The sequence below is a fragment of the Syngnathus scovelli genome, chromosome 14 (assembly GCF_024217435.2).
Source record: "Syngnathus scovelli strain Florida chromosome 14, RoL_Ssco_1.2, whole genome shotgun sequence".
Classification (NCBI taxonomy): Eukaryota; Metazoa; Chordata; class Actinopteri; order Syngnathiformes; family Syngnathidae; genus Syngnathus; species Syngnathus scovelli.
The window spans coordinates 13776709-13803901 of NC_090860.1; the positions used below are offsets into that span (position 1 = coordinate 13776709).

At 40.5% G+C, this 27193-nt stretch overlaps 6 protein-coding genes and 1 long non-coding RNA gene across 10 annotated transcripts; 4 read left to right on the plus strand and 3 right to left on the minus strand.

Annotated features, from left to right (window-relative positions):
- Nucleotides 1-1379: 1379 nt before the first annotated feature.
- LOC137840925 (uncharacterized) lies at nucleotides 1380-5307 on the minus strand. The gene is made up of 2 exons (XR_011088101.1): nucleotides 5206-5307; nucleotides 1380-2821 (listed from the first exon to the last, which is right to left on the minus strand). It is a non-coding gene; the product is annotated as an uncharacterized lncRNA (long non-coding RNA).
- syf2 (SYF2 pre-mRNA-splicing factor) lies at nucleotides 4522-7679 on the plus strand. Of its 2 annotated transcripts, none has more exons than XM_049740600.2 (7): nucleotides 4522-4670; nucleotides 4953-5051; nucleotides 5245-5370; nucleotides 5653-5770; nucleotides 5915-6005; nucleotides 6623-6721; nucleotides 7395-7679. In XM_049740600.2, exons 1-7 carry the CDS (start codon nucleotides 4536-4538, stop codon nucleotides 7558-7560), a joined length of 834 nt encoding a protein of 277 aa, XP_049596557.1. In that variant the 5' UTR covers nucleotides 4522-4535; the 3' UTR covers nucleotides 7561-7679. The 2 variants fall into 2 exon arrangements, with proteins under 2 accessions (XP_049596557.1, XP_049596556.1); XM_049740599.1 differs by having other exon boundaries at nucleotides 4638-4763.
- A 786-nt stretch (nucleotides 7680-8465) lies between these two features.
- Nucleotides 8466-11672, minus strand: rsrp1 (arginine/serine-rich protein 1). Of its 2 annotated transcripts, none has more exons than XM_049739725.2 (5): nucleotides 11476-11672; nucleotides 10356-10873; nucleotides 10098-10273; nucleotides 8899-8973; nucleotides 8466-8817 (listed from the first exon to the last, which is right to left on the minus strand). In XM_049739725.2, exons 2-5 carry the CDS (start codon nucleotides 10858-10860, stop codon nucleotides 8659-8661), a joined length of 915 nt encoding a protein of 304 aa, XP_049595682.1. In that variant the 5' UTR covers nucleotides 10861-10873; nucleotides 11476-11672; the 3' UTR covers nucleotides 8466-8658. The 2 variants fall into 2 exon arrangements, with proteins under 2 accessions (XP_049595682.1, XP_049595683.1); XM_049739726.2 differs by having other exon boundaries at nucleotides 11605-11639.
- Nucleotides 11673-12107: 435 nt separating this feature from the next.
- mgst3b (microsomal glutathione S-transferase 3b) lies at nucleotides 12108-13506 on the plus strand. The gene is made up of 4 exons (XM_049739727.2): nucleotides 12108-12350; nucleotides 12471-12593; nucleotides 12791-12863; nucleotides 13166-13506. Exons 1-4 carry the CDS (start codon nucleotides 12225-12227, stop codon nucleotides 13264-13266), a joined length of 423 nt encoding a protein of 140 aa, XP_049595684.1. The 5' UTR covers nucleotides 12108-12224; the 3' UTR covers nucleotides 13267-13506.
- Nucleotides 13507-13713: 207 nt separating this feature from the next.
- tmem50a (transmembrane protein 50A) lies at nucleotides 13714-16034 on the plus strand. Of its 2 annotated transcripts, none has more exons than XM_049739728.1 (7): nucleotides 13714-13868; nucleotides 14359-14464; nucleotides 14622-14734; nucleotides 14804-14871; nucleotides 15013-15105; nucleotides 15236-15296; nucleotides 15377-16034. In XM_049739728.1, the coding sequence occupies exons 2-7, from the start codon at nucleotides 14363-14365 to the stop codon at nucleotides 15420-15422; spliced, it is 483 nt and encodes a 160-aa protein (XP_049595685.1). In that variant the 5' UTR covers nucleotides 13714-13868; nucleotides 14359-14362; the 3' UTR covers nucleotides 15423-16034. The 2 variants fall into 2 exon arrangements, with proteins under 2 accessions (XP_049595685.1, XP_049595686.1); XM_049739729.2 differs by having other exon boundaries at nucleotides 13730-13868; nucleotides 14339-14464.
- rhd (Rh blood group, D antigen) lies at nucleotides 15855-18677 on the minus strand. The gene is made up of 10 exons (XM_049739724.2): nucleotides 18002-18677; nucleotides 17740-17926; nucleotides 17525-17675; nucleotides 17253-17400; nucleotides 16990-17162; nucleotides 16781-16918; nucleotides 16592-16719; nucleotides 16439-16518; nucleotides 16225-16298; nucleotides 15855-16121 (listed from the first exon to the last, which is right to left on the minus strand). The coding sequence occupies exons 1-10, from the start codon at nucleotides 18144-18146 to the stop codon at nucleotides 16095-16097; spliced, it is 1251 nt and encodes a 416-aa protein (XP_049595681.1). The 5' UTR covers nucleotides 18147-18677; the 3' UTR covers nucleotides 15855-16094.
- Nucleotides 18678-18809: 132 nt separating this feature from the next.
- Nucleotides 18810-24313, plus strand: maco1b (macoilin 1b). Its single transcript, XM_049739722.2, has 11 exons — nucleotides 18810-19222; nucleotides 20364-20505; nucleotides 20635-20761; nucleotides 20841-20964; nucleotides 21042-21220; nucleotides 21504-22071; nucleotides 22844-23002; nucleotides 23112-23294; nucleotides 23374-23494; nucleotides 23613-23787; nucleotides 23963-24313. Exons 1-11 carry the CDS (start codon nucleotides 19143-19145, stop codon nucleotides 24163-24165), a joined length of 2061 nt encoding a protein of 686 aa, XP_049595679.1. The 5' UTR covers nucleotides 18810-19142; the 3' UTR covers nucleotides 24166-24313.
- Nucleotides 24314-27193: the final 2880 nt, after the last annotated feature.

Consider the following 27193-nt stretch of genomic DNA (forward strand, 5'->3'; position numbering starts at 1 on the left):
CACCTGGAAAATGATTAATATAAATGTTGTGCCACACAAAATGTCTTTCTTAAAGGATATAAAAGATCTTTTCAATACGGAAATAGCTCAGAAGGAAAACCATGCTAACCACAAAGAAAGGTCTCATTTATCACTGAGAGGGTTGCCAGTGGTGTTGTTGTTGACACTTGTTGAAGATATTTGGCACTGGCTTCCTCATCATCAGATTTCAAGTCCAAATGTCAGCACCTTGTAGTCGACATGAAAAAAGTCAGTATTTTTTAGATGAAACAATTTGTTGGTTCACATCAGATCAGATGAGAACTTTGCTGGAGATATGGAATGTACTTTTTGCGTCTACTTTTTTTTTTTTCCCAGGGAGTCAAATAGGGGACAATTTGTAGAAGACTGTTGTCTCACACGGCGGTTTGTAGCTACTGGGGTTTTTCTCCGTTATCAACCTTCATCAACTGGGCATTGTTTGATCAATTGAGAGCTTCTGAAGCAAATTGTTAACCATGATATGTTTGGGCCCTGCTCAAGGGAAGTCTTGTGGGTATCATGGGGAGACGGGTATTTTTTCTCTTTTATATTTTCTGTTTGTCTTTGTTTTTCCAACTGCTCTGTGCTTTCATATAAACTGAAAGCGCCAATTGTTTTGGGCTGGTAAACACTATAAGAAGCTTTTGAATTGTGAGAATCAACTGTAAAATGTATCGTTTTTGTTTTGTTTTGTTTTGTATTGTTTTGTCAACTGTCAGAGAATTTCAGTTAAATGTCTCCCTCTTGTGGTTGATTTGGGATTTGATATGCAGAAGCAGGCTATTATCAATTACAAGCCCCGGACACTTTACAAGTTATTATTATTATTATTATTATTATTATTATTATTATTATTATTATTATTATTATTATTATTATTATTATTATTATTATTGTCATTGTTGTTTTTTTTGTTGTTGTTGTTGCTCAAGTGTTCCTCTCTCTCATAGTCCCACTTGGCCACCCACTTATTAGAATCAAACTTTTTATTGCTGTCCTTTGAGTTTATATTGTTGTTGCACTTTTGTTATGATCAGTAATTATGATCATAAAGTTGGCAGATCATTCCATTGGATGACAACTCTGGAGACATGGATGTGCCCACAATGTACTAGCTGTGTCTCTGTGGTTGCTGCTAGTGGAAAAACCATAATGGCCTTTAATTGGAGGCTTAATTGTGTGTGTGGTGGAGCTACAAAACGTGTGGTATTTGAGTGCCTATACGTGCTTCTTCTGCGTAATAGGTGTAGTTGACACACACTAAAATGACTTCTCCTTATGGCATGTGAATAGCTAAAGAACCAAGATCCATCCCAAATTATGAATGGCATGATGTATAATATTAGTATCCATTTGCCTGCGGGGAAAAATGAGTTTATTAGTGAGCCAAGATCACACATACACGATGTTGACACAAAGATACGTTTGGTGTGAGGCGCATTATAGACATCCTTTTCCAAATAGCTGCGTGATATACTATGCCCTCTGGAAATGTAGTACAGCAACATCAATAGGATGCATTTTGACTGCTGGGATGACTGATAATGTGCTGTGAAGAACGGTTCCAGATGAAAATATGTTGATGGCCATGGAAGAGATGAAGTCTCCCTTTAGAATGTTGAGAAACATTGCAATAGCATTTTGGCAAAAGACAGCCAGCCTCAACACTCAGATGTGTTAAGAAAAAATCCAAAATGGCATAATGGAATTACCAGTTCCTAAAAAACAAGAGTATTATTTGTTCAAACTAATTAATTTATCAGTAGTTTATTGTTTTGTAATTTAAATTTTCATTTCCACTTGTCGCAATTATCAGAATGAACTACTCCACTGACTCAATAAAAGGCTGGTGGACAGCCAATGAAAAGTCCAATACAGGGTAACTTCGGATGAATAAGGAGTATGAGTAGATATTTTCCAGGATGCTGGTCAAAATTGTTCAAATTAATTTTTTCCACATCAGAAAAAAAGATGAAACTGTGATCAAGTGTTCCAGGGTCAACTGTCACCATCATACATTTGTGAATCGTAGAGGAATGTATGGAGTGTCATTTTAACACGATGAACGTCATGCAAGTGTAAAAAGAAGTCAAACACAAAATTGCCTAATACTGGTGATTTGCAAATTGTTTGATTTGTCAGACACTTTTCCATTTTGTCTCAGACTCTGACAAGTTGGCAGTATTTCTGGAAGCAGTTATTTTCACTTTGCATGGTAGAATTTTAACAATTACCAGTGTCCACTGACTAAACTTTTCCAAAGTTCATGAACCCCAGTTCCAGACTCATTTTTTCTGTGTATTTTGTGACATACTGCCACATCACTGCTCAAAGTTTGCCATTTCAATGTGGATTGTACGTGTTGTTATCAAAGTTATCAAAAATACATATACCAAATTGCAATTATAATTTTTCATTGGAAATTAGAGCAGCACAGCTCTGTCTTGTAGATTGGTTCAACCTAAGATTGTCAGAGAGTGCAGAAAAAAAAATCAGTACCACAGTTTGGAAGATGAAACAACTCAAGTTGTCCCTGGTCTTGATCACGTTGGCACCAGTGGGGAACATTCGGGTGAGATGGAAAACAAGACGCCATTTTTATGTTCCATTCATGTCTGCTGTGCCTCAGCCCGAGCCGGGCCGGGCCGGGCCCATCGGACTCCCGCACTCACGTTGACACATTCACATAAATGCACACTTGCTCCAGCTTTTGGTTCCACTCCAGTGACAAGAGGCTGTAGTCAGCGTGGCGACGCTTCAGGAGTAGCTCCTCATCTTGGAGAAGCATGTTTGCTTTGGCCTGGAATTAATAACTTTTCATTTAGTGCGGAAATGACAGGAATAGTAATTAAGGAAATGGAATGATTTTATTGGCCATGATGTTTATATTAACTTCCAGATGTGAAGCAGCTGCTTGTGCAGTAAGCAGCGCCTAATCCTCCCCCTATGTGCAATCTAGATAAACTTTTATTAAGAGTAGCAAAATTAACATATATAATAATATAAATAATATGTTTCCAGGATTTGAACTAATATCACATCCAGGTTGATTAACAAAAGATGCTTGTGAGGCACCATAAAGTCTGTTCGCTATTCATGAATGTGTCCCCCAAGTGTAATTTATTTGCAGATATAACGTTACTCTATTTGAGGCATGATTTGCTTGACTGCTAAAGTTAATATTGAAGAGTGGCTGTTCAGCAGTTTTGGGTGGGCTCTCCTCGCACATGTGAGATCCATATCGTACCGCGCTAAAGTTCACTGAACACTAAGTGGCAATGACATTATTGCAGGATTTCTCATATTAGCCTCAATCTATTTCAATTTTAAATCACGCTCGGCAAAACTGAATGACTCAAATACAATACACAGTATAAAAAAAAGGGATGCTTCTGATAAACTTCTGATCGTTCTCAGATGAAAAAAACTCAGAGGCTGTAACTTGCATCACTTTCCACTTTTGAAATCATTTGAGAAGCATTCGTACATAAAGTTGCTTTGTGTTTTTCACAGCAATAGACAGAGCGTCTCCATTACTGTAGCAAGAGATGGCTGTGTTGTGCTCCCATCTGGTTTCCAGTGAAAATGCATCACTCCATTAACAATGCCTCTGATCTTCAGGACACTTTAATCTAAGACTATAAACCCAATTTAATTACATCCTGCAAAAGGGCTCTATTAGTGCAATGCAATCAAATACGGATTGCATCCATTTGGCAACTCAAAAATGATCAAATGGCTTTTGAAAGTGTTTACTTTTGTCAGCGGCGGCACGTCGACTCAAATTTAAAGGCCCATGGATATGGTCTAAGGGTATAATTGATACTTGTGCTTTTTTTATGGTCAAAAACACATTTCATTGATAGGATGATTGAGAAGATGTTTTCCCTTTTCTGAACAGACTTTTTATTGAGCACGTGGCTGCATGGTTAACCTCCCATGCCTCACTGTACAGTGTGTGTTTGCGTCAGTGCAGTTTTTTTTTTTATTAGTCAAGCGGTAAATTCTCTTTAATTCAATTTTATAGTCACACAGATAACTCCGATTACATTATAGTAATGCACAAAACATAATTGTAAAAATGTAAGATGTTTTTTTTAATTGAACTGTAAGTGAACTACTACATCATATATGCATGTATAAATGTTACTTTCTAAAACTTGCATCAGTTTAATGGAAGACTTGAACTTGTTTGGTGTGATTGTGAATGGTTGTTTTTTTTGTGCTCATTTAGATACCACACAATAAGCTAAGTTCAGAGGTGGAAAACGTTTTTTATTTTTTTTATTTTTGGTATCATATGCTCTGCATTGATATCACACGTTTTAGCATATACACAAAAAGTAAACTACATAACAATCAGTTGATTTAAATGTCCCAGCATTGCCTCGGATGGGAAAGTTGCCCCTCCCAACATGGCCGCCACGTAGGCATGGCTGTGACACGGGATGTTACAGCTTGCTTTTTTTTAAATTGAAAACAACTAACCCCAGTCGTTCCTGTTGTGTCCATATATGTTGAACTATACATTGATATATGTTTTAAATAATAATTTAATATATAAATTCAAAAAAATATATTGCACAATATCCGCTTCACCACTTTCGTTTCTTCCGGTGTGTAGTACCGTAATGGCGTCCGTTAGTGGGGTTTGTATTTTACCTTGTTTTCATGGAATTCGATTGAATTTCTCAACCCTTACTGTGCTCATATTGCTGCCGGTTGACTTTTATAACAATAATGTGTGTATTATGTTATTATATATATGTCCGTACTTGGTAATCGTTGTAATGATACGGCTTTGTGGCAATGTTGTTATGCTAACAGTTGAGAGCTAACATGAAAATTCTCAAGACGCGTTCTGTTATTAAATGATCCACGATTGAATCGCATACTATTTTTTGATTCATTAACTGTAAATGTGACTTCAGGAGACGAGTACACCCACTGAGGGGGGGCTGACGGAAACAATCGGGTCTTCGAAGAGAGAAGACAGACTACGGAAGTTCCGCGAGTTACATTTTAAACGGGTAGGAGGATTATCACTATTTAAGTCTTGTGCAAAATTTGCATTGTGTCTCAATTGGTCATGCTTAGTGCTCATTTAAAACGGCTCTCTGGTATACATTTTCATCTCCCACTTCTCAGGGACCTCTCACAAGAAACATGCATTTTCTTACTCACAATAGTGTCCTGAAAGGTGTTTTGCATCCTCCTCCACAGAATGAAGCACGCAAGCTCAATCACCAAGAAGTTGTCGAGGAGGATAAGAGGCTGAAGCTCCCCTCTAACTGGGAGGCTAAAAAAGCCAGACTGGAGTGGGAACTTTATGAAGATGAAAAGAAAAAGGTATGTAACACATGATCCTAAAAAGTGTAACTTCAGTCAGGTCAATTGATAATGGAATGGACAGAAATCCATTGTGAAATGATCAAGATGTGCTTTAACTGCACATTTTCATATTTTACTTGAGGGTGTTTACAACCAATCTTGCTGTAGTGCTCTGTCAAAGTAAAACAATAATGAATGTTGTTTTGTGTGATCGTAACAACCCACGCTGAAGATATCTATCTTCTAAACAAGTCTTTTTTCCTTGTTAGTAATTCAATTGGCGTCTGTATTTTTTTTTAGGAATGCGCAGCCCGAGGGGAAGACTACCACCGAGTGAAACTTCTTGACATCACGGCTGGTGATGCAGAGCGGTGGGAGAGAAAGAAAAAGAAGAAGAATCCTGACATGGGATTTGCAGGTTGGGGGGCTAAATTGACTTCAAATCTTTGCAATTGTTTTCTTTCTCCATCAGTGATTCAAAAGACACGATTGAGTCATGAGGAAAATCTACACTGTCAACACTTTATAACCCCAAATTTCTCTCTGTCGCATCCAAACTCAGGTTATGCTGAGGCCCAATTTCGGCAGTATCAGAGGCTCACCAAGCAGATCAAACCGGACATGCAAAACTATGAGAAGCAACGAGAGGAATGGTGAGTAAATGTCCAATTTTTACATTTACGTATTAGTACAGTACTTGGAAATTGCCTCTGGCCATTCTGCTTTTTTGTTTCTCTGATGAAAAGACATAAGAGAATGATATACGATCACTTCTCTGCTTTTATAACCATATCTAGTCAAGCATAATCGATCCCGAGGATTGATATACGATCACTTCTCTGCTTTTATAACCATATCTAGTCAAGCATAATCGATCCCGAGGATTTTGCTCGGCTTAATCGATTTAGCGTTCATCCCGTCACATGTGCACAAAGTACAGCTTATACATAAACGACTGGACCCCACTTTTGCCCCGGGGATAGTATAGTTTCATCCAAACTCTACACTGTAATCTAAAGAATTTCAACTCTGAATCTCTGGCAAGCACACGAAGGTCAAGGAAGCGCCTGCAGGGTTGTCTTGCCTTTAAATGTTGCTGCGTGCGCAAGCGTGAAGGATGCACCGACACATTTTGCCCCGGGCCGCGCTATCGTCTTTCAGCCCAATGACGGAGCTCACAAAGGCGGTATAGATAGCCCGTTCATGTATGCTAAATTGCTGATTTGCCATGCCTCTGTATTTCTAATTTATTTTTGCACTTACCCCGCAGTGGTGAGGACTTCCACCCCACATCCAATAGCTTGATCCACGGCACCCATGTTCCCACTGAGAAGGGCATTGACCGCATGGTGGAAGATGTTGAGAAACAGTAAGTTCCGGTCAAAAGATGCCCTTCCGGTTATTACTTTGATGCGGGCTGGAAGAATGGGGAGGTTTCACTCCTGTTTAAAATTAAAAATGAAATCAATCCCCAAAGAAATGATAAATTCCCTTAAATAACTTTAAATTAAGTAAGTTTAAATTTAGTATTTGCAGGTACGTTCGAACGGTGCATGGCAAAGATGGTTTTCTTTTATTGACGTAATGTCTTTATTTGGTACATACGTTCACATTTGCGTGCACGCGGGCTAAGCCACGGTTCTCGATAAAACAGCAAACACTTTGCCTGTAAATGAAAACCTTTGGTTACTTTGGCCATACCGTCAGCCGCTGATTACTTTGGTTAGCCACATACACACGTCGAGCCTTTTCAAATTGCTGCAGACTGATGTGAGATTATACATTCGCAGAATTACTTTGAGACTTGTTTTGATGCTCGATTTGATCACACAAGCGTGCAAAACCACCCGACTGCCCCAAATGAGTAACAAGGCACGACTGTTTGACACTCAACAAATTGTGTATAGAGGGACTGTGCACATTATATAAATTAGGTTGTATCAGAAGCAATCAAGTTCAACCCCCCATGCAAGGAGGTGATGGGGGTCAAAGGAGTGAGTTGTGATACCAACCACTAAGATGCCGTCTTTCCTGTTGCGCAGGATCGAAAAGCGCGCCAAGTATAGCCGACGAAGGGCCTACAACGACGACGCAGACATCGACTATATCAACGAGAGGAACGCCAAGTTCAACCAGAAGGCCGAACGGTATTACGGCAAATACACAGCAGAGATCAAGCAGAACCTGGAGAGAGGCACTGCTGTGTAAATCAAAGTCATCAAATGTTGAAACGTGTATACAGTAAATGTCATGTTTGTACAGTACAGTTTAAGAATACCATTTGGAGTATTCTCACCCTTACTTTTAAATAAACCAGTCAGAGAACACTAGTTGTATTTGTGTGTGTGTGTGTGTGCGTGCGGTCTTATGATAGTGACATTTTGAGCGTGAGAATTAACTCCCGTCAAGACACATCCGACCTCGGGGTTTGTTGGCTGGCGAAGGCGCACTGATGAATGTGTTTGATGTAGGTGCACAGTGGTAAGGAGCAACAAGAGTGTAATTCAATTCATTATCTTTCACCCCATCTGTCTGAGCAACTTGCCCGAAGCAGCTACATGAGGAGAAGAGCCTTGTGACTGGCGAGATTAATGGTAGGCCATTCCCATCCCATGCACCCCACCAACTACTCTTACTTGTTCAAAGCTTTCTCATGAGCACACAGTGCCCTCTACTGGGGCTCATTGAGTTATCCACTTTATTTTATTCCTTAAAAATACTGAGTTTACACACCTTTTCAATTCATTTTATTTTCCAATTTTCTAAAAAATAAACCCTCACGTAAAATCTGAGTCATAACATCCTAATCCCAACAACCTTGTAACTGTAAACCACTTCAAAGCCTTTTTTCTTTTAGAATTCATGATTAATTTTAATGTGATCATAATTTGATTTTTTTCCCCTTCACCTTGATCAACACTTGTGTTCTTCTGGTCATCTTTGCAGGATGGCCACTCTGAGCAGTACATATACCCAACAGATGAACGACGGGATGTCACTTAAATTTACGAGTCGACAGAAGATAAGTAATTTTGACATTTGGCACTAAACTAAAGCTCATAGTACGTTCACTTCAGCCACTTGTGTTTTATAGTGTTGAAAAAAAAGGACAGTTTCTTTTCATCAATAAATACTTTATTTGAAGAACATAGGTACATGACTAGGGGAATAAAATAATCCCACCTGAATGATTTCGTCACGTCTTCCAATTTAAATCTGAAAGAAAATGTCATGATGAAAAATGATTGCGCATATGTACAAATTATTTACAGTACATGCAGTATCGTCTCTCGGTTGTGGTCAATCCTAACGTGACTTCTTGCGCACTTGTTTGCGTGGCCTGGCGGACTGACGGGAGACGACTGGGACCCAGTGGCCATAGGGATTAGTGCTTTCATAGGTGTCCTCTATGGCTGTTACCTTAGGCTCAGATGGCACCATTATGCTTGGTCTTGCCACACAATTCTGGGAAAAGTAAAAACCTTGTCAAATGTGTTCATCCAAAAAAGACATGCTTGAAAATGATGAATGCAACTCTGAACTTACATTGATGCTGAAAGTGATGGTTTTTGGTTTTGCGGCCATCTTTGGGCTGATGATGGTGGCCTCTGCTTCATCGCTCTGTTTTATAAAGACAATAGCACAACTAGTGAGACTTGAGTAGAACACGTGTTGAACTTTTGTTTTGGCTTTTGACTGTCTAGACTAGCTTCTGACAATACTGTCATAGAAAGAAAGAAGCACTTGTACGGCAGAAAACCACATGCACATTTACTCTCACTGTTGTCACAGGCAACTCTTCAGCAGACGCCTCATGTACCAACTTATCTTTGGCATATGGAGACGACTTCTTCATCTGGTTCTAGATCTCTTGACAGGAATTGTCACTATAACGCACACGCCCACGCTCCATCAGCAAGTGGTGGATTCTGCTAAATAATGATGACCCATTTCAACTGCAAACCAGATACATTTGTCATGTCAACAGCACTGCCTTGTAGAACGCAGTGTATCGCTCCTCTAATTGGCTCATTATGTGTGGTTTTAATGACATTAATCCAGGTACAGAATACATAACGCAGTGTGTGCAGGACAAGAATCATCAACCTTTCACGCAAACTTATTGTCGTCACCCAAGTCACATGACAGCCTTTTATTCCCAGGTGCCGATGAGTGAAGACCACTGTCATGTTATCTATGAAGACAGGAATAAATACAGAAAGTATGTGCATTCCCTCAAGGTTCCAAAAGGTCAACACAAGACAGGAAATACATCACAAAACAGAGTCCTGTACCGATTGGATTGTCTTGCAAAAGTGTTGCCTTACGCGTGCCAGCTGAATGGTTGCTTTTGTTTCTAAATGTCAGTGTAGCTAATGCGAAAATGAGTCAGATAGCTCATTCAAATCATGATATAACTTTAGCTTTTCACAGCCCATTAAGAGCTTTTTTAACTCATTTACTCTTACATTTGAATATAAGCTTCATATGGGATTTAATTTATGAACAAAAATATGTCCGTCCGATGCAATAAGTTTTCTTCTGAGGTTTGATATCTCAGACGCTCACACTGCGGGCATGATGACCAATACGTTTGTTTTATTTGAATCCGAAAACAAAAAAAAAAATCCATCTTTATGTACTGGTTCAAATGATCTGCTGTGGTAACATCACTTACACCGTTCACCGTTCTCTGACCAATCTAATCATGGTTGTGTGGTGCATTTAGCAGGGCCGACACCCACCTGTGATGTCTTTTCAGGGTGGGATCTCACCCTTGGCTCAAACACTGGCAGCAACCTTTGTGGCTCCTCCAGCTCATCTGTCAGGATCGGTTTCACACTATCAGGAATCTCCAGTTTCTCCACTCCCAGCAGCTTCATGGCGTTGGTTTTTGCAGCTTTAAGAAGTTCTCTTTTATCTGAGGAAACATAAGTCAAGTTACAGTGACTGTGTATAATACGGTTATGGAGCTATTAACTCATTTTGCTTGTTCACATTACCTTCCAAGCTCAGGCTGATTGAACTTCCAGAAGTTCTTGATGGGCTTCTATAGGCTCTGGACTGTGATTTGGGAAACTTGTTAAGACGAGCCTGACTCTTGCTGCATCTCCCACCAGCAAATGAAGACCTGGAGTGAGATCTGGAAGTGGACCTTCGACGGTGCCCGTGATACCTGTCTAGAGAGGGTGAGCGACTATAGGATCGGGAGTGTGCCCTGTGCCGGCGTGCCGAGTGGCGGTGGCCCCGGCTGTGTCTTCGATGGCTACGACAGTGAGAATGTCTGTGGCAGCGAGGATGAGAGCGGGACCTGGAACGAGAGGAACTATTGCTGGATGATGAAGATCTGTGACGCCCCCTGTCACTGCCAGAAGATGGGGAAGGGCTGCTTTCGTAACTATTTCTGGAGTAGTAGGATGAGGGGCTGCACTGATTAAATATCACGCTAGAGCCATCACTCTGATGAACCTGAGCCATTGCAAGGTGAGCGTCTTCTCCCTTGGCCATTGTCTTGCAGAAGCTGGGGGAGGAAAAAAATAGTGTTTATGAGCAAATCGATAGTTTCTCATGCTAAATTGCACAAAATTCGGAATTTCAGATGTTTTAGATGTGGATTCTTGCATAAACTAACTGACCTTCGTTTGGAAAATTGGGAATAAGAGAAAAGACAACTGTTAAAAAGTGTTGGACTGTTGCAATTGGTTAAAATGTCTTCTTAGCCTTACGCTTCATGGATTTGCAATGAACGTAGCTATTCTCCCTAACGAGGTCAATTTTCCAAAATAGGTAAAAATTAACTATTAGGAGATAAAACTTAGAGAATATTAACTAAAACAAATCGTATTCGATCGATCAAAGGTACGCGATTTATTGCTTTGTTGTTTGCCTGCGCAGTCCGCTTGTGCGTTGTTGCGTAATCGAAACGTTCTGGAAAATTCCGGTTTAAGCAAGCTAGCATTAGCTGTAGCACATGGCGCGTTAACTTGTCCTCGACAGGCCTTGGCTACTTGATTAAATACAGTCATTTGATTATATTTTTAAAAAATCATAAACAATATGCAATTATTACCTCTACAAATTAAAATCAGAGTAACAAAAAAAAACATCGTTTGAGGAACTTACCAGTTAAAACTGTTGCTTGAGTTGAAACCCGCAACGACTATAACCAACGTAGAGTATAGTCGCCTTTTTTAAGTAAAGTTTCTTATTCTGATTTTTATAAAGTAACTGAAGAAATCGAAGGTTGAATACCGTTTCTGTTCAATGCAATTGACCAGTCTCGTCGACGTGCTGCAGAGAATGATTCCACCTAGTGGAAGCAACGAGCTTTTACTGTGCTTCTGGAAATTTCCAATCACGTGACTCCCCTACGTGACGCCACCTCCTGGCGAAAGCGTTCAAAAGCCTTGTCATTCAAAATAAACAGCACGTCACTAAATGTTTTTGTCCCTTATACTTGAGAATGCACAAGTTTATAAATATTCCAACAATACACACTGCCCTTTACGCTGAAATGACTGCAAGTCAATGCATCCGAGTTAAATTTATGATGTGATACGGTTGCGTAAATCACCCAAAAATGTGAGGAATGTGAATATAATAAGATATTTGGGATCGATTTCGACAAATTGCAAAGTAAATGTGCCATTAATCTTAGTCGATGGAAGTCTCGCGATAAAGCATCGTGAATGGCTGCCTCGCGATCTTTCCAACGGTGGGCGTTATGTTTGCTGACGCTCCAAAGGTTATGTCACATCTCGCGATATTTTATACAACCGACTGAAATAGCTGCGCGAGCGCGGTATCTGCTCCTCAAACTCTTCTCCGAGCCCTGGATCCCACCTGTAATTGTACCGAAAAATTGCTCAGAGATGGATATTCTGACTGTTTTGCCCTCCCAATTTGGATATGTCATATTTACTTATCTTTATAGTTGGATTATGTTGGCTTATCTAGCTATGAAAGTTGGAGCAGCCAGGAAGAAGTATGGCGTGAAGGTAGTGTTTTTTTACTCATCAGACTACATATTTATTGGTTGTTGGTATTTGTTGGTCGTTGTTTTTTTAAATCCCTTGTTATTCTCCCCCTAAAATAATCATGTATCACCTTTTGCACAGTATCCAACAATGTACAGTGACAAGGAGCAAGTGTTCAATTGTATCCAGAGAGCCCATCAGAACACTCTTGAGGTGTATCCCCAGTGGCTTGTTTTCCAGACCATTGCAGCCCTCGTCTATCCGGTGGGTTTTATTTTTGTTTATTTTCAAGATATTCGTCAGAATGGGTTCAACCTTGTCCAACATCAGCCTCAAGGGATGGGCAGAAGTCTTATCTTTGCTCAATGAACTGATTGTAATGAAGCCAATTGCACTGTCACAATGACGAAGCACATTTTTTGGATTGTAATCTTTTGTTGTTGTTGGTTTCCTACCCTCAGTTATCAGCGTCAGTGTTGGGGGCTATTTGGGTGACCAGTCGGCTTTCCTATGCCTGGGGCTATTATACTGGAGGTAAGACTTGACAGTTGCTCTATAATTTAGCTTAAAGTTTATTCCTAAGGCCCACCATGACAATTGGTGTGCCCAAAATTTTGAATAAGAAAAACTGTTGGAAAACTGTTCAATTGTATTTTGTTATATTACTTCACCACACACAAAGTGAAATCAAGCCTTTATTTGTTTTAGGGTTACAAAGACACCCAAAATCTATTGGTTCCTAAAATTTAGATATCATGACGTAGTCTATAATTGACTGCCTGTATATTCTAGTCAAATGTAATTAAAAAAATGTCAATTAATGTGTTTCATTTCAGATCCTGCTAAGAGAATGAACGGTGCCTATGGCTACATCGGATACCTTGGAGTCATCGGTCTGTCCATATCTGTAGCCTTGCAGTTGCTTGGAGTTTTTTAAGATCCAAAACAAAGATTGCTGTCATCTTTTCCAGTGTGACTAAACATGCTCAATATAACAGTGCCATGTTTTGACACATATAATCCTTACATTCATTTGCAGCAATAGTTTCAGTAACTGTTGCTGAAATTGCATTTCATAATCAATATGCACTTTCTTAAATTATGTCTGACATTCTCATTGCTGTAAACGTAATCCAAGGTTGACTAATACCTTGAAAAATAAAGATTGTTGTCTGAAGTTCTCGTGACTCACATGACTTCTCAGACACAAAGCTGGCCAATATATCCACCAAAAGGAACAGATTATATCAGCGTACACGAATCACTTTTGGGTCATATAGTCCAGCCACCATTATAGTACTGTAGCTTAGTAATAATAATTATATTGAAGTTGATAGAAATTGAAACTATTGTAAAATATAACCTTTCACTTCCAAGCAATAAATTCCATTCTGTCCCACAATCCTTGAAGGCACCAATATCAATAGCTGCTTAGTGTTCTCGACGGTGTGGGCGAACTGCGCATGCGTATGACCGAGCTCTCGGAAGCAAAGTCGGCCTGATCCAAAGGGTCCACACATCAAAAATCGAAAATAAGAGGTACTTACTCAATTGAAAACGATTTTAGTGTGTGTTACGATCACTGGTGTGCATTATTTCCCGTACCATTGTCGCTGTCGTGTAGGTTTTGTGATCGTTTTTAGCGACGTCTTGATGAGAAGGCACCTTAGAGGAAATGTTTGCTAGTATCAAAGCGACGAACAAAAGAATGCTACGACATAATACTGTTTATTTACATTCTCTAACCGACTATTTGCGACATGTAGTTATTATTTTATGTCTTGTACATTTGTTATGATTTGTGTGGTAAAGAGTGGTTAATTTCTCTTTTACTATTTCGGATCACGTAGTTAGTCCTTATTTCTAGCAAGAGTTGAGCATCATCATCATATAGCAGTTACGAACGAACGTCGCTTTTATTTTATTTATTTATTTATTTAATTTCACGTAAGACCATGATTTGTACACGGTTAAGCTAGGCGTTAAATTCGTGTTTGCTTATTATTTAGTGAAGTGCTCCCTTCTCCAGAGTCATGTCGGGATTTCTGGACGGTGTTCGGTGCGGCGACTGCGACTGCAATGTGGACTGGGGGGAAAAAAGAAACACTGTCGCATCTATAGCTGCTGGTGTCCTGGTATTTCTCATTTTTATCCTCCCTGTTTATATGTTTATTAATGTCCAGATTACTGTAGACTAATTAATTTTGATGCTGCTAGTTTAAAAGTGATTTTTTTTACGCTAGTACTTACCTCACCTTTGATTATGTTTGTTTTGATTATGTGCCATTGCAGTTCTTCACAGGTTGGTGGATCATCATTGATGCAGCAGTCAAGTATCCAGCTGATGAGGAGTTTTCTCATTCTTATCACACATGTGGAGTCATTGCTACAGTGGCTTTTCTGATGTAAGATTGGCTTTATTTCTAATTAGTCATATTTTAAAATTGGATAATGCATGTTTTTTTTTCGTGTAGGATAAACGCTGTGTCAAATGGCCAAGTCAGGGGTGACAGCTACAGTGAAGGCTGCATGGGGCAGACAGGTATGTGCAGCTATTTCATTGGCACCAAAATGATATGCTTCAGTGGACTCAATAATTGGTTTGATGATAGTTTTCGTGTTCCAGCGCAATACGCACACAACAGTCAAGCACAAACCCAGGCTTTCTTATCTCTCCTTGCAGGCTCTCGCGTGTGGCTCTTTATTGGCTTCATGCTGTCTTTTGGATCCCTCATTGCATCTATGTGGATCCTGTTTGGAGGTTTTGTAGTGCCTCGTAAGTAACTGTTTTGCAGTGTTGCATTTAAAAAAAACAAAGCAAAATAAAACCACACACACACAAGATCAATTTGGTCAATGTGATTAAAATAATTCTGATGTTTTTTTATCTTTCTTGCTCTCCTCAGAGAGTCCTATCGTCTACCCTGGGATTGCCGTTTTTTTCCAGAACGCATTCATTTTCTTTGCGTGAGTCAATAGGCCAAAGTGACTTTGCTGTGTATTTTGCAAAATAACTGACTTCAAGCTCTTCCTTTTTTTCAATTCAGGTCCCTGGTGTTCAAGTTTGGACGTACAGAGGATCTGTGGCAATAACTGACTCCAAGTGTGTCTGTTTGTCATTGTTATACACTGCTTATACTTTATTATTTCTGAGACAGTATGCTTCAGGCTTCAGTGGTTACTACTCATCAATTTGTATGTAGCCTTTGTAGCGTTCAGGATTGACTTTTTTTAATTTATATTTGTGTTGCTGTTTTCAAAGGCTAAATCATAACCAAGCACAAATCATAAACTCATCCGCAGATTGACTGTTTTGAACTGTGGGACATTTTAAAATGTGTGTCTGCCCCTGTGCAGCTGTGAAGATGGTTTATTATTACTTTTGTGTATAAGGTCCAATCAAGCCCTTTGTGGGTATGCTTACGCTCTCCCGTCATTTTTTTTTCACAGTAACATTCTGGAATACATTCTGACAAAACTCGCCATGTGAGATGATATCTTTATGAAATAACACTGAGCTCTGAATCTTGTCATGCTGATTTATTGTAAAATGCTTTTCGTCTTGCGGATCCAAATTGAGGTCAACATTTTTCACAACTGTCTGGTAGATTTACTTATTATGTGCATCCATTTCTTACGTTTGTACAAGGGGGTCAGTTTCTGGCTACAATAGCAAAATTAAACAGAATCATCCTGAGCAGGAAATCTCTTTTGCATTTGTTTTCTGTCACTCTTGTGTACACTTCCGAGGTCAGACTCCACAGATTACTTGCGAATTGCAAGATGCTCAAACTGCAAAACACAATTTTGTTTTTGAGGTTATAACATGTATATGTGAAATATTTTTTATGAGAGCTTTCTTGAGATTGCTTTTTCTAAAACTTTGTTCTCTTACCTTCCAGAAAGTCTGATCATCAAAACATTTTTTATCTTGGGGTGGTCTCCAGATGTCCCACTTTAGTAGTACTCCTTTGAATGTATCCAGAGAGAGACACATTTATAAGTGATGCTGCTTTATATTTCTTATTTGAATATTCCCATTGTGGATCAAGGACCATGCTTTGCAGTCCTGCAAAATTCTACTTACCTGTCCTCATAATTAATTGTACCTGTTATGATCCCCATGGTCAGGCTTACAGCTATGGTGATGAGTAGAACACAAATGTGAAATACAGCAAACCGGATCGCTCTGTAATTTGAAAGACCACTCAGTCGCACAGTGGTGAGTATCCAAATCTGCCCCTCTGACAAAACATTCTTACATTGTGCGATCATCACTCTGTTGAATCTGCAGGAGGAGGTGGATCAGCCATCCCAGAAGGCCCGGGAGTCCATGTATGCTCAGAACACGACAAGTGTCATGGCAACCAAAGGCAAACAGCATCTGCTTCTGGTTGGAAAGACGGGGTATGATATAGATTTTTAAAAAAACACAAGGTATTGATCAATACCTTGAGGTATCGGAATCCAACGGTTGACACAGCAGCCGCAGCCAGCCCAATTGTCATGGCCTCCCACGGGTACCGGATGACTGGCATGGAAACCCCGACAGCAACACCGCCCGCAAGAATGCATGACTGAAAATGGGTCTAATAATAGAGTGACCACATAAGTTTGATGCTTCTGAAGCTAATCGTTCCAAACAATCTCTTCAACGTACTGGGTTGATTTTTCCCTTTGGGCTGGAGAGCGTGGACACGGCAAAAGATCCTACAGCACTGACAGCCAGGGCCAGGTAGGTGCTGCACACAGCCCCCAACCTCCTCTCGGGAAAATTACGCTCCATGAGGATGGAGTTAAAACTGGGCCAGAACATCCAGAGAAACAAAGTACCTATTGAACCGGAATGTTGAAAAGTTGTGAGAAAAGTCATAAAATCTGTGTTAATTCTGGCTATGCTAATTAAACAAGACAACCACACACCTAACATGGAGAATAATCCTGTTTTGCAGTCAAATTTCTCCTTTTCGAATCCCTGTTGTGATTCTTTCCGATAGAGAATCCACGTCAGCACAAGACCAAAGAAAGCTCCAAAGATATGAAGCACCAGGATGCAGTTCAAATGTCGTACCTACAACAACCATGTACTAAATTATTTCCAAAAAGGAGGATTCACCCATGATTTACTACGGTATGCTCTTTTTTTTCTTCTTCAAACCGTCAACACCAAGTCTTTGAAACAAAAACTTTCTTACCGGTAGCAAAGTCTGCAGAAGCCACTCATTCAGGATGAAGCCAAATACCTCCATCAGGGCCATGATAGTTAGATGGACAGGATTTGTTTTTCCTTGCACAGCCCCAATTGAGATGAGAACCGAGGCTGTGCATATCTCAGCAACCACCAAGCTACATGTTAAAATGCCCATTATGTTTCTAATAACTTCAAGCAACTTGAAATGTAATACAGTACCTCCTCAGGTCGATCCAAATCTTCCCTCTGTAATACCAGGACTCAAAGCCATTGAGTATGAGTGCCCATTGGATGGCAATGACAGCTATAAGAAGGTTGAAGCCTGAACCACTGAAGCCATAGCGTACTAAAAAAGTGCTCAAGAAGCCAAAACCTAAAAAGACTATTACATTTAAATCCTGGAACACTGAAAAAAAAAGAAAAGGTTTTACATTCTCATTTGTTAACTGGTGTATGGTGTATTTCATAAAATGTTACTCACCTGGATAGAAATTTTTGAATATAATCCCATTCCCATTGTTTTCAACTTCAACATAGAAGTAATACACAGCAATAAAGCCTATCTGTAAGAAAAGCAAAAAAGGAGCCAAACGAGAGCGCAAACTTGGGGCGTACTTAGGAGCCATAATAGATTACTTTGCAACGACAGACGCATGCTTCACTCTTCTGATATGAAACAGGGGCACAGCCCTTTGTGCAGCTTTTTATCATCTACTGCATGCGCAAAGACAGAAAGTAAAAGCCTACTTCTGAAATTGCAATCCTGACAGAATTCATACATATTGGATGAAGTACCTGAATAAGTGAAAGTATCCAGATATTTTGGTCAATAATACATGTCAAGTTGTGTGTCAATTTGATATTAATATTTTTTAACTTTAATGTTATAGTGTCTCACAGACTGCAAAAAAAACACCAAATCATCAACAAGCAACATTAACAGCCAATTGTAAATAATGTAATAATAATAATTGTAAAATAATGCATATGCATACACACGCACGCACACACACACAATCAAAACAGAAATGTGGAACTCAATATGCAAAGCTTAAATGTGTTGTCAGTTGATATGTACAGAAATGTGGAACTCCAGATGAAAATGTTAAATATGTTGATATGTATTGTCATAAAACGCTACAAATGATAGGAAAACGTCTTAACAAACCCCGCCTCCGCCATCATCTGATTGGCCAATGAGCAATACCCGATTTGTCCACAAACAACGTGATTGGTTAGCCGAGGAGACATTTCACACGCCACTGCTCTCTTGTCATGGCACAGGGGAAGTGATCGAGAGGTCGCCTCGCAACATAAATGGCTCGTCTCGGTATCCGTCAACGACTAAGGCCTCGGTGAATAGATTGATTGGATATTCACAACGTCTGCCAACGAGATACACGTAAAATACAGCGCGGCCAGGACACAGTGAGCCTGCGCTAAGAGCAAAAGAGGAGGTTCCCGAATAGAGTCCTTTATTTATTTCTTTGTTGCCAGTCGGGAAAATAATTACAGCGACACATTCTACAGCACTTCATTTTTTTCCCCCCGTTGCCCGTATACACTAGAAAACTGGATAAGATTACGGTGGTTGCTCGAAGGCTAAAGCCAAGTGGAGGAGGATGAAGCGGCGCAATGCGGACTGCAGCAAACTCCGACGGCCGGTAAAACGGAATCGAATCACCGAGGGCATATACGGCAGGTAACGTGGATGGAGGCTGACAGAGGTGTTGTCCTCGCCACATCAAATCGGACCACGCATTAAAAATGACACGGCATTTATAGCTTCAAAATATGCACGCTACCCAATGTTTATATTGATACAAATGCTGCTAGCTAGCCCGTTAACACAGCTAACTAGCTGCTATTGATAGCTGTAAATAGCATCTAGCTGTGTGGTGCTAGCATGTAGCGCGAGGCCACACAGCAGCCTGTTTTGAACAACATAACAAAGCCGTCTTGCACAGTCACATTCATAGGTTAATACTAACTGCAGCTGACTTTATAAATAAGCCTTAATTGACACTGACAATTTGCTCAGGCCAGTTGACATCTGTCGGCCATGGATAATTCATCAGCTTTGCTAACGTATTTTATATGGCCACTCGAAGGTTTGTGTACAACTAACTACGCTGGTCATATTTGCAAAATAAAACAAAGTGTCTATGCATTTAAAAGGTTTAGGTATGTCGCGATCATGTTCGATTGTTGTGTTAAAACTGCCTGGAAATTGACTACTACTTGGTCTCCACAGCCACACCTGACAGGTCCAACCTCTTTGGACTTTCTATAAATGAAGTGAGCCAAATGCTAAAGGGCAACAGTTACACACGTTTCAGGGCTTTAAAATATTGATAAAGTACTTCTTAATACCACTTTCCCAGGGATTCACTTTTTGTGACTCAGCCAAGACTCTGCAAAATAAACTTTAGAAGCTATTTAGGAAACGGAATCATAAAGCATTAAAGTTTATGGCCATTTATCTCGTATACTTTCTAACTACAACTGGTACGATTCGCTTTAGACCAGTGATCCTATTGCCGGCAGGACCACGAGAAACTTCTGTTCTAAAAATAGCACAACGGTGATGGAACATTTTATTTCGTAGAAATGTAGTTGTGAACTTTTCAATATGTAAACACTCGCAGAGATGTATAGAAGTGAAATGTTGCACGTTGACAGTTATCTGATCCTACCATGTTAAATCATTGTTGATCAGATAAGGAATCATTAACATGGTCACTCTCTTTACATAGGTGAATATCAGTTAAGATTGACAACTATTTGAACAACTGTATTTCAGAAGTATATCTTTGGATTCTGAAATATCTCCATCTTTGCAGCACTTTCCTGTACCTGAAGTTCCTGGTGGTGTGGGCATTGGTTCTACTAGCTGACTTTGTTTTGGAGTTCAGGTTTGAGTACCTCTGGCCGTTCTGGCTCTTCCTCCGGAGTGTGTACGACTCTTTTCGATACCAGGGGCTGGTGAGTGAATATTTATTAAACCTGTGTAAAGCTTGACTTTGTAAATCCCAAACTCACCTTTCAAAATGTGCTATTTTGAAAGAGAAGCATAACGAAATGTATCGTAACTGCCTTTACTCTCCTCAACAGGCGTTCTCGGTATTCTTTGTGTTTGTGGCGCTTACCTCGGACTTCATTTGCCTCCTCTTCATCCCGGTGCAATGGCTGTTCTTTGCTGCCAGTACTTATGTGTGGGTGCAGTATGTCTGGCACACAGGTAACAACACCCATTCCTGTGTTTGTCCCCAAAAAATTGACATGTCAAGATAATGGCTTTTAAATTGTTTTGTCCTCAGAAAGAGGAGTCTGTCTCCCCACCGTGTCACTATGGATACTCTTCGTCTACATAGAGGCAGCCATCAGATTCAAAGACCTGAAGAACTTCCATGTAGACTTGTGTCGCCCATTTGCTGCACACTGGTGAGCCACTGTTGTGTTGTTGTTGTTTTTTTGTCAAATAGTTGCCATAAAGTTGTATTTTTGTATTCCTTTTGTAGCATTGGCTATCCAGTGGTGACGCTGGGCTTTGGCTTTAAGAGCTATGTAAGCTATAAGATGCGCCTCCGGAAACAGAAAGAGGTGCAGAAGGAGAATGAGTTTTACATGCAGCTCCTTCAGCAGGCTCTTCCTCCAGAGCAACAGATGCTCCAAAGGCAAGAACGAGAAGCAGAAGAAGGTAAGATTCAATCGTGCATACTAGATCTTTTTTGCATTCTGTATGTCGTGTCCAAAACAGAGCTCTTCAACTTTAGATATTGTACTATAACGGCGGCAAAGAAAAGTATGGCAAGCTGAGCATATTTTTTTGAGATGCTGAAATTACAAGGCTATGGACTTTTAAATCAAACAAGGTCTCAAAATGATTAATCAATTATCAAAATAATTAGTTTGATAATCAACCTCTAATAAACCTGACTGTTATCATATGATATGTGTCATTAACAAAGTTATTCTTACAGCCGCGTCGAAAGGAATAGCTGAAGTGGACACGCCTCCAGTGACACAGAATGGCACCCCTGCCAATAAAAAGACCTCAGCATCTTTGCCAGAGTTGGAGTATCGAGAAAAGGGAAAAGAGGGAAAAGGTGGCGGGGAGGCTAAAAAGCAGCAGCACAGCAGCAGCAGCAGCAGCAGCAACAACATCTTGCCATCATCAGTGGACTCTAAACTCCAAGAGATGGAGTATATGGAGAACCATGTGAACAGCAAAAGACTGACCACTGAACTGGGCAGCACAGAAAACTTGCTGCTCAAAGAGGACAATAATTCCTCCTGCTCATCCTCTTCCTCCTCCTGCTCCAAAAACTACAAAAACAGCAACGCCACGACGCTCAACTCATCTCCCCGTGGCCACAGCGCCACCAACGGCAGCGTGCCCTCCTCGACGCCGTCCTCGTCTTCCACTGGGAAGAACGAGAAGAAGCACAAGGTATCAGTGGGGAAGGGGACCTCGAGTGGCTCCAGCAGGGATCCTACAGACAACTGTATTCCCAACAATCAGTTGAGCAAGCCGGAAGCACTTGTTAGGTAAGCACACACGAGGTGAGTTCTGTGACTCATCCTCAGAAAGACCTAACAAAAAAAAAAAAAAAAAAAATCCAAATGATGCAATAAAGCCATCAAAACTGTTTCAGCACATAGAGCCCAAGATTTTTTTTTTTTAAGTAGAAAAACCTACCACAAGATGGCACATTAACGCGCATGGCCACCACTATTTATAAACAAACACTATATTATTTGTTTTAGTTTTTTTTTTCCCTTTTTTTTTAAACCTGCACGTGGCACAAAAATTCATCAGTAAGAAGCTTGGTGAGAAGGATACAGCACTAATATGGTTCCGCTGCACAAGTAGGCACATGTTTGGATCAGACTTTTGCAAATCTGAATCGATTTAGAAAATTTAATGGAGTAAGATTAGACCGCTGTTGAACACTTAGGCATCAAGTGGATTCTCTGTACAGAGAACTGCTGACTATGACGCGAAGGCCATCAGAAAAATGGGTCGTGGCTTGCTTTGCCCGTATGACAGACCAAAAAAAACAAAGAAACATTAAGGTCACGGAATGGCCTCGCCAGTCACCAGACCTTAATCCGCTAGAAAAGGGAGCTGATACTTTGAGTTGCCATGCGACAGCTGTGGACCAAACTCAGCTTGGTTATGTTTGCAAACCTTTTAAAGTGACATGTTCAGAACACCACCACTTTGCTAGCTTATTCTAAGTTGGTCACAAAAAAAATCTGGATAGAGAGTGTGTACTGTTGTTGCTTGCAAGTCTGCTTATGCTCTCATGTGGGACAGATTGGAGCAGGACGTTAAGAAGTTGAAGGCAGACCTGCAGGCAAGCCGGCAGATGGAACAAGACCTGCGCAGCCAGATTGGCTCACTTGGCAGTGCTGAGCGCTCAGTACGTACCGAGTTGGGTCAACTCCGTCAAGAGAACGAGCTGCTGCAGAACAAGTGAGTGTCTTTAGTCGTTGAGAAGGTCCCACTGAGGTCAGGCTTGGGTTTAGGGTGGTGACCAGAACTCGAGCCGCATATTTATTTGGCTGTGTGTGTGGAATTGTAGGCTCCATAATGCTGTCCAGGCAAAGCAAAAGGACAAGCAGGCTGTAGGTCAACTGGAGAAGAAGCTCAAAGCTGAACAGGAAGCTCGCACCACAGCTGAGAAACAACTCGCAGATGAAAAGAAGCGCAAAAAGCTCGAAGAGGCTACGGCAGCCAGGGCGGTAGCTCTCGCTGCTGCTTCCAGGTAAGCTCACCATCCTTAATGTTCTTCCCCGGAAGCAGATGTTGAAAATGGTGTCAAATGATGTCTTCCTTCTTTTCAGAGGAGAATGCACAGACACACTGCGACGGCGAATCACAGAATTAGAATCCGAGTGCAAAAAACTAACCCTGGACAACAAGCTTAAGGAAGAGCAAATCCGAGAGCTTGACTTGAAGGTCCAGGTAATACATTTGGTTTATTTTCATTAACACACACTCTGGACAACCTTAAATTGTACTGTCCGCAAACCGGCAGTAAATGATGTCGCCCTTAACTTGAACCGTGTCTCTGACCTTTCAGGAGCTTCATAAATACAAGGAGAATGAAAAAGACACAGAAGTGCTGATGTCGGCGCTGTCAGCCATGCAGGACAAGACCCAACACTTGGAGAACAGTCTTAGTGCGGAGACCAGGATCAAACTGGACCTCTTCTCTGCATTGGGAGATGCCAAGAGACAGCAAGAAATCGTGCAAGGTCTGTGGTTTGGCAGAGCGAGGGTGCTAGTAGTTGTTAGCATGACTTAGCATCACAATTCAGTCGAAGAGGTACAGGCTAATAAATGCTGGCGCCGATGCGCCAATTTACAAGAATGTCGTGTGAAGGCACTTTGTTTGCACCAGTTTGCGTAACTGTTGATGTCTGTCCTCAGGTCAGATTCTCCAGAAAGATCAAGAAATAAAAGATTTGAAGCAAAAGATAGCCGAAGTGATGGCCGTCATGCCCAGCATCTCATACACGACCGACACCAGCAGCATGACCCCTGTGGCCCCCCACTACTCCTCCAAGTTTATGGACACTAGCCCCTCCGGCTTGGACCCCAATGCCTCAGTTTACCAGCCACTCAAAAAGTGACCGACCGCTTTGTTCTATCTCGCCCTCCAGTTTTCCTTTTTTTTTTTTGGTTTTGTTTTGTTCCCCCCCGGGCCAGCATCTTTTCAATCTGCTCGGCATGTCTGCAGCTGAGAATGTTTTTCTTGGGTCCCCCCCCCCCCCCCCCCCCCCCCCCCCCCCCTCGCCAGGTCAGAAGGATGTTATATTGCGTGTAGGTAAAACAAAAGACCACAAAAAATTTAAAGCAGACACCACATCAACTAGGAAGTCCCCTTTTTTTTTTTTTTTTTTTCTTCCCCCCCCCCCCATCAGTGTTTAGTGAAACCTCACAGATGTATCTCGGGTACATCTCAAGGATGTTGCTCTCCGTTCTCTAGTACAACTCTTGGCCATGACTAAACTGCAATTTGGGAATTATTTACGATTTGGGAGTCAGGCCACAACTAACGATTATTTTAATAATCGATTATTCCATTGATTATTTTGTTGATGAAATGAATCGGACAAATAATCATTTTAACTTATATCCCTTTATTAACCATTAGGACATCATTTCAAATTGACAGCGCAGAAGCTTAGGTTTCAGTTACCGGTTTTGTCCATAACATGTCGGAATATAGGCAAAATTATTCATTCATTTTTTCCTGAGTAAAAGTACATGTCTTGTTTCAATTAATAATTGCACCTCTGTTTCGAAGTATGACACAGCATTGCCCCAAAATATATTCCCACAGATTTCTTTTCATCTCAAGGCTGCAAGAAAGATCAGTGGAATGTAGTGCAACGTTAGCACAGATCCATATTTATTATTTTAATCCACAAACAGAGCCCAAGTTAGCAGTGGATCTATGCTGCTGTGGGGGTTGGCGGCAAATTGTTTTTAAGATGTGCCAGTCTGTTTGTTTGCTCTTTTTTTCCAAGACTCAAGATGGAATTGTGGGAATGCGCTATGTAAACAGAAAGAGACTCAAATAAAATAGCAGCGCCTCCTCCTTTAATTTAAAACCAAATCTAATTAAAATGTTGAGAAAAGCACTTCAAATTAAGGTTCCAGAATAGATTTGCAACATTTCTTTGTACTTCGGCATTTATAATGATACCGACCTTGAGTGAGGACCTACTGAGTTACGGAATTACAAGATTTAAGGACATAATTAGATTTTATGAACTGGCAACAATGAAATATCGATCCCAGGCTGCGAACTGGCACAAATGTTGTCGTCTAGATTAATTTTCTGGACCAAGTTGTGACCACTTGAAGGCAGACTGTTGTTTCTATCATTTGAAAAGGAAACCAAAATCCCCACTCAGTGTTTTGGCATGTTGATCTGCACATTGATTTTGGCCTCGTCACAAAGCCGATCTGCTAATTAACGCCATCAGTCCGCTTATCATTCTCAACTTCCAATTTTTGCACTCTAGAAAACACAATTGAAAGGGAAAAACGTCAAATGGACCACGCAGTGACACAGAGAGATTTGAAATGCCAAATCTTAATATTGCACTTATGAGTAACTGTTTAAATAATCCTCCCTCCCTCTCCAGTTTACGTGCCATGAATGCAATTTGAATTTCTGTCATCGTGCATTCAAGAATGTATTGCAAATACATTGGCTGACACATTTGTCAAAAATCGTATTGATTATTTGTTATTGCAGGTAGCAGGAGTGGTGACTTGTTTGGAATAGACGTGTAGTTGCCAGCAAAGGGACTCAGACATCTGATTTCTTCTCATGAATGTTAACAGTATTTGCAACTGGGTTTCCAAGCCGTTTTCTTAACTCCACATTCTGTTTTCACTGCCGCCAGCAAATGGCTGAGAAGGTTTCGCCATCATCTGAAACCATCTTTGTTGTGTACGTGGTTTTCCCCTTTTCAGTATATGGAGGAGATTTTGGGGTTGGGGGGGGGGGGCTTGATTTGCTGTCATTGGCTCTTGAAAAAAAAAAAAGTGTTGTGAAAAAAAGTCTAGACAGTTGTTGGTCAACTGATTGTCGAAAGTATAGAAGTGTTTTGTTTTTTTCGTTTTCTATGCCCAGTCACTGCTCTCCCCCATCCAGAGGTCTGACCTTGGCTGCGCTCTCGCTCTGTGAGGTTTACAAGGAATAAATGTTTTTGTTTTTTTCTTGCAGATTGATGGTCTCCAATTTTTTTCTTAAAATATATGGATATGAGCCTTCGTATGGTGCAGTACAAGGTTACAGCCACAGGGTGGCACTATATACAACAAGGTCTATAGACACCAGCCTTTCACAAACAAAACTTAAAAGAACCATTCACAAAGAGCTTTCCTATTTCCCTGTTGCTGTTGTAACTCACGTTAAAAGGTTTATTTGAAAACCTTTCCAACAGTTAAGATTGAAAAGCACCAGTGCAAATCTTTTGCACACATATACACAATAAAATTACAATAGACACTTTTATGATTGATCCTCATGGGATGCTCTTGGAAGTGTTAAGGCAACACAATGCCAAAACATAAAAAGAAGCCTTGCTCAGCACAATGACGTGCCAAGTTTGCCAAGTGCTCCTGCTAAAGCTGTCTAGTGTTGGAACAAAAGAGGAGGCATCTAAAAAATGCATCATGCATAACAGCTACAGTCAAATGGATAAATATTGATGCATCAAAACATGACTCATCTTTTTTGCTCTAAACGTCCACCATGGATGGATCTGAAATGAAATGAGCATGATGTACTGCTGCAGACTCTGTTTTAATGTGTGGCTATTCATCCAAATCAAGTCAGCAATGCATTGCAAACCCAAACACCAATGTGTTTACAACATTGTGTAAATCATGAATACAAACAGAATACAATGATTTGCAAATCCTGGGCAGGGGTGCAAATATTTATCCTTTTGGATAGGATTCTCTTTTACAGTGTATCATCTTTCCTCTCACTCTGAAAGCTTTTGAGTACCCTAATAATGGCTATAAATAAGCACATGTTTTCAAACTGTGAAAACATAAAAGGTAGAATATTTTGTGGCAGAAGCCTAACCCACGAGACCAAAAGCAACGAGGCAAGCTTGTAGAAAGGCCCCATTC

Excerpts from the sequence above, each read along its gene's own strand:
- rsrp1 (XM_049739725.2), bottom strand. The coding sequence starts at position 10,860 with ATGGCCAAGGGAGAAGACGCTCACCTTGCAATGGCTCAGGTTCATCAG. Across the intron at positions 10,274-10,355 it reads AATCAGCCTGAGCTTGGAAG|ATAAAAGAGAACTTCTTAAA; the intron begins GTAATGTGAACA and ends ATGTTTCCTCAG. Across the intron at positions 8,974-10,097 it reads ACCCTGAAAAGACATCACAG|AGCGATGAAGCAGAGGCCAC; the intron begins GTGGGTGTCGGC and ends TTTATAAAACAG.
- tmem50a (XM_049739728.1), top strand. The coding sequence starts at position 14,363 with ATGTCGGGATTTCTGGACGGTGTTCGGTGCGGCGACTGCGACTGCAAT. Across the intron at positions 15,106-15,235 it reads TGGAGGTTTTGTAGTGCCTC|AGAGTCCTATCGTCTACCCT; the intron begins GTAAGTAACTGT and ends TGCTCTCCTCAG. Across the intron at positions 15,297-15,376 it reads AACGCATTCATTTTCTTTGC|GTCCCTGGTGTTCAAGTTTG; the intron begins GTGAGTCAATAG and ends TTTTCAATTCAG.
- rhd (XM_049739724.2), bottom strand. The coding sequence starts at position 18,146 with ATGGCTCCTAAGTACGCCCCAAGTTTGCGCTCTCGTTTGGCTCCTTTT. Across the intron at positions 17,927-18,001 it reads ATTCAAAAATTTCTATCCAG|TGTTCCAGGATTTAAATGTA; the intron begins GTGAGTAACATT and ends TTTTTTTTTCAG. Across the intron at positions 16,919-16,989 it reads CAAAGGGAAAAATCAACCCA|ACCCATTTTCAGTCATGCAT; the intron begins GTACGTTGAAGA and ends CTCTATTATTAG.
- mgst3b (XM_049739727.2), top strand. The coding sequence starts at position 12,225 with ATGGATATTCTGACTGTTTTGCCCTCCCAATTTGGATATGTCATATTT. Across the intron at positions 12,351-12,470 it reads GGAAGAAGTATGGCGTGAAG|TATCCAACAATGTACAGTGA; the intron begins GTAGTGTTTTTT and ends CCTTTTGCACAG. Across the intron at positions 12,864-13,165 it reads CTGGGGCTATTATACTGGAG|ATCCTGCTAAGAGAATGAAC; the intron begins GTAAGACTTGAC and ends GTTTCATTTCAG.
- maco1b (XM_049739722.2), top strand. The coding sequence starts at position 19,143 with ATGAAGCGGCGCAATGCGGACTGCAGCAAACTCCGACGGCCGGTAAAA. Across the intron at positions 22,072-22,843 it reads AAGCCGGAAGCACTTGTTAG|ATTGGAGCAGGACGTTAAGA; the intron begins GTAAGCACACAC and ends CATGTGGGACAG. Across the intron at positions 23,295-23,373 it reads GCTCTCGCTGCTGCTTCCAG|AGGAGAATGCACAGACACAC; the intron begins GTAAGCTCACCA and ends CCTTCTTTTCAG.
- syf2 (XM_049740600.2), top strand. The coding sequence starts at position 4,536 with ATGTTGAACTATACATTGATATATGTTTTAAATAATAATTTAATATAT. Across the intron at positions 5,371-5,652 it reads ATGAAGATGAAAAGAAAAAG|GAATGCGCAGCCCGAGGGGA; the intron begins GTATGTAACACA and ends ATTTTTTTTTAG. Across the intron at positions 5,771-5,914 it reads TCCTGACATGGGATTTGCAG|GTTATGCTGAGGCCCAATTT; the intron begins GTTGGGGGGCTA and ends ATCCAAACTCAG.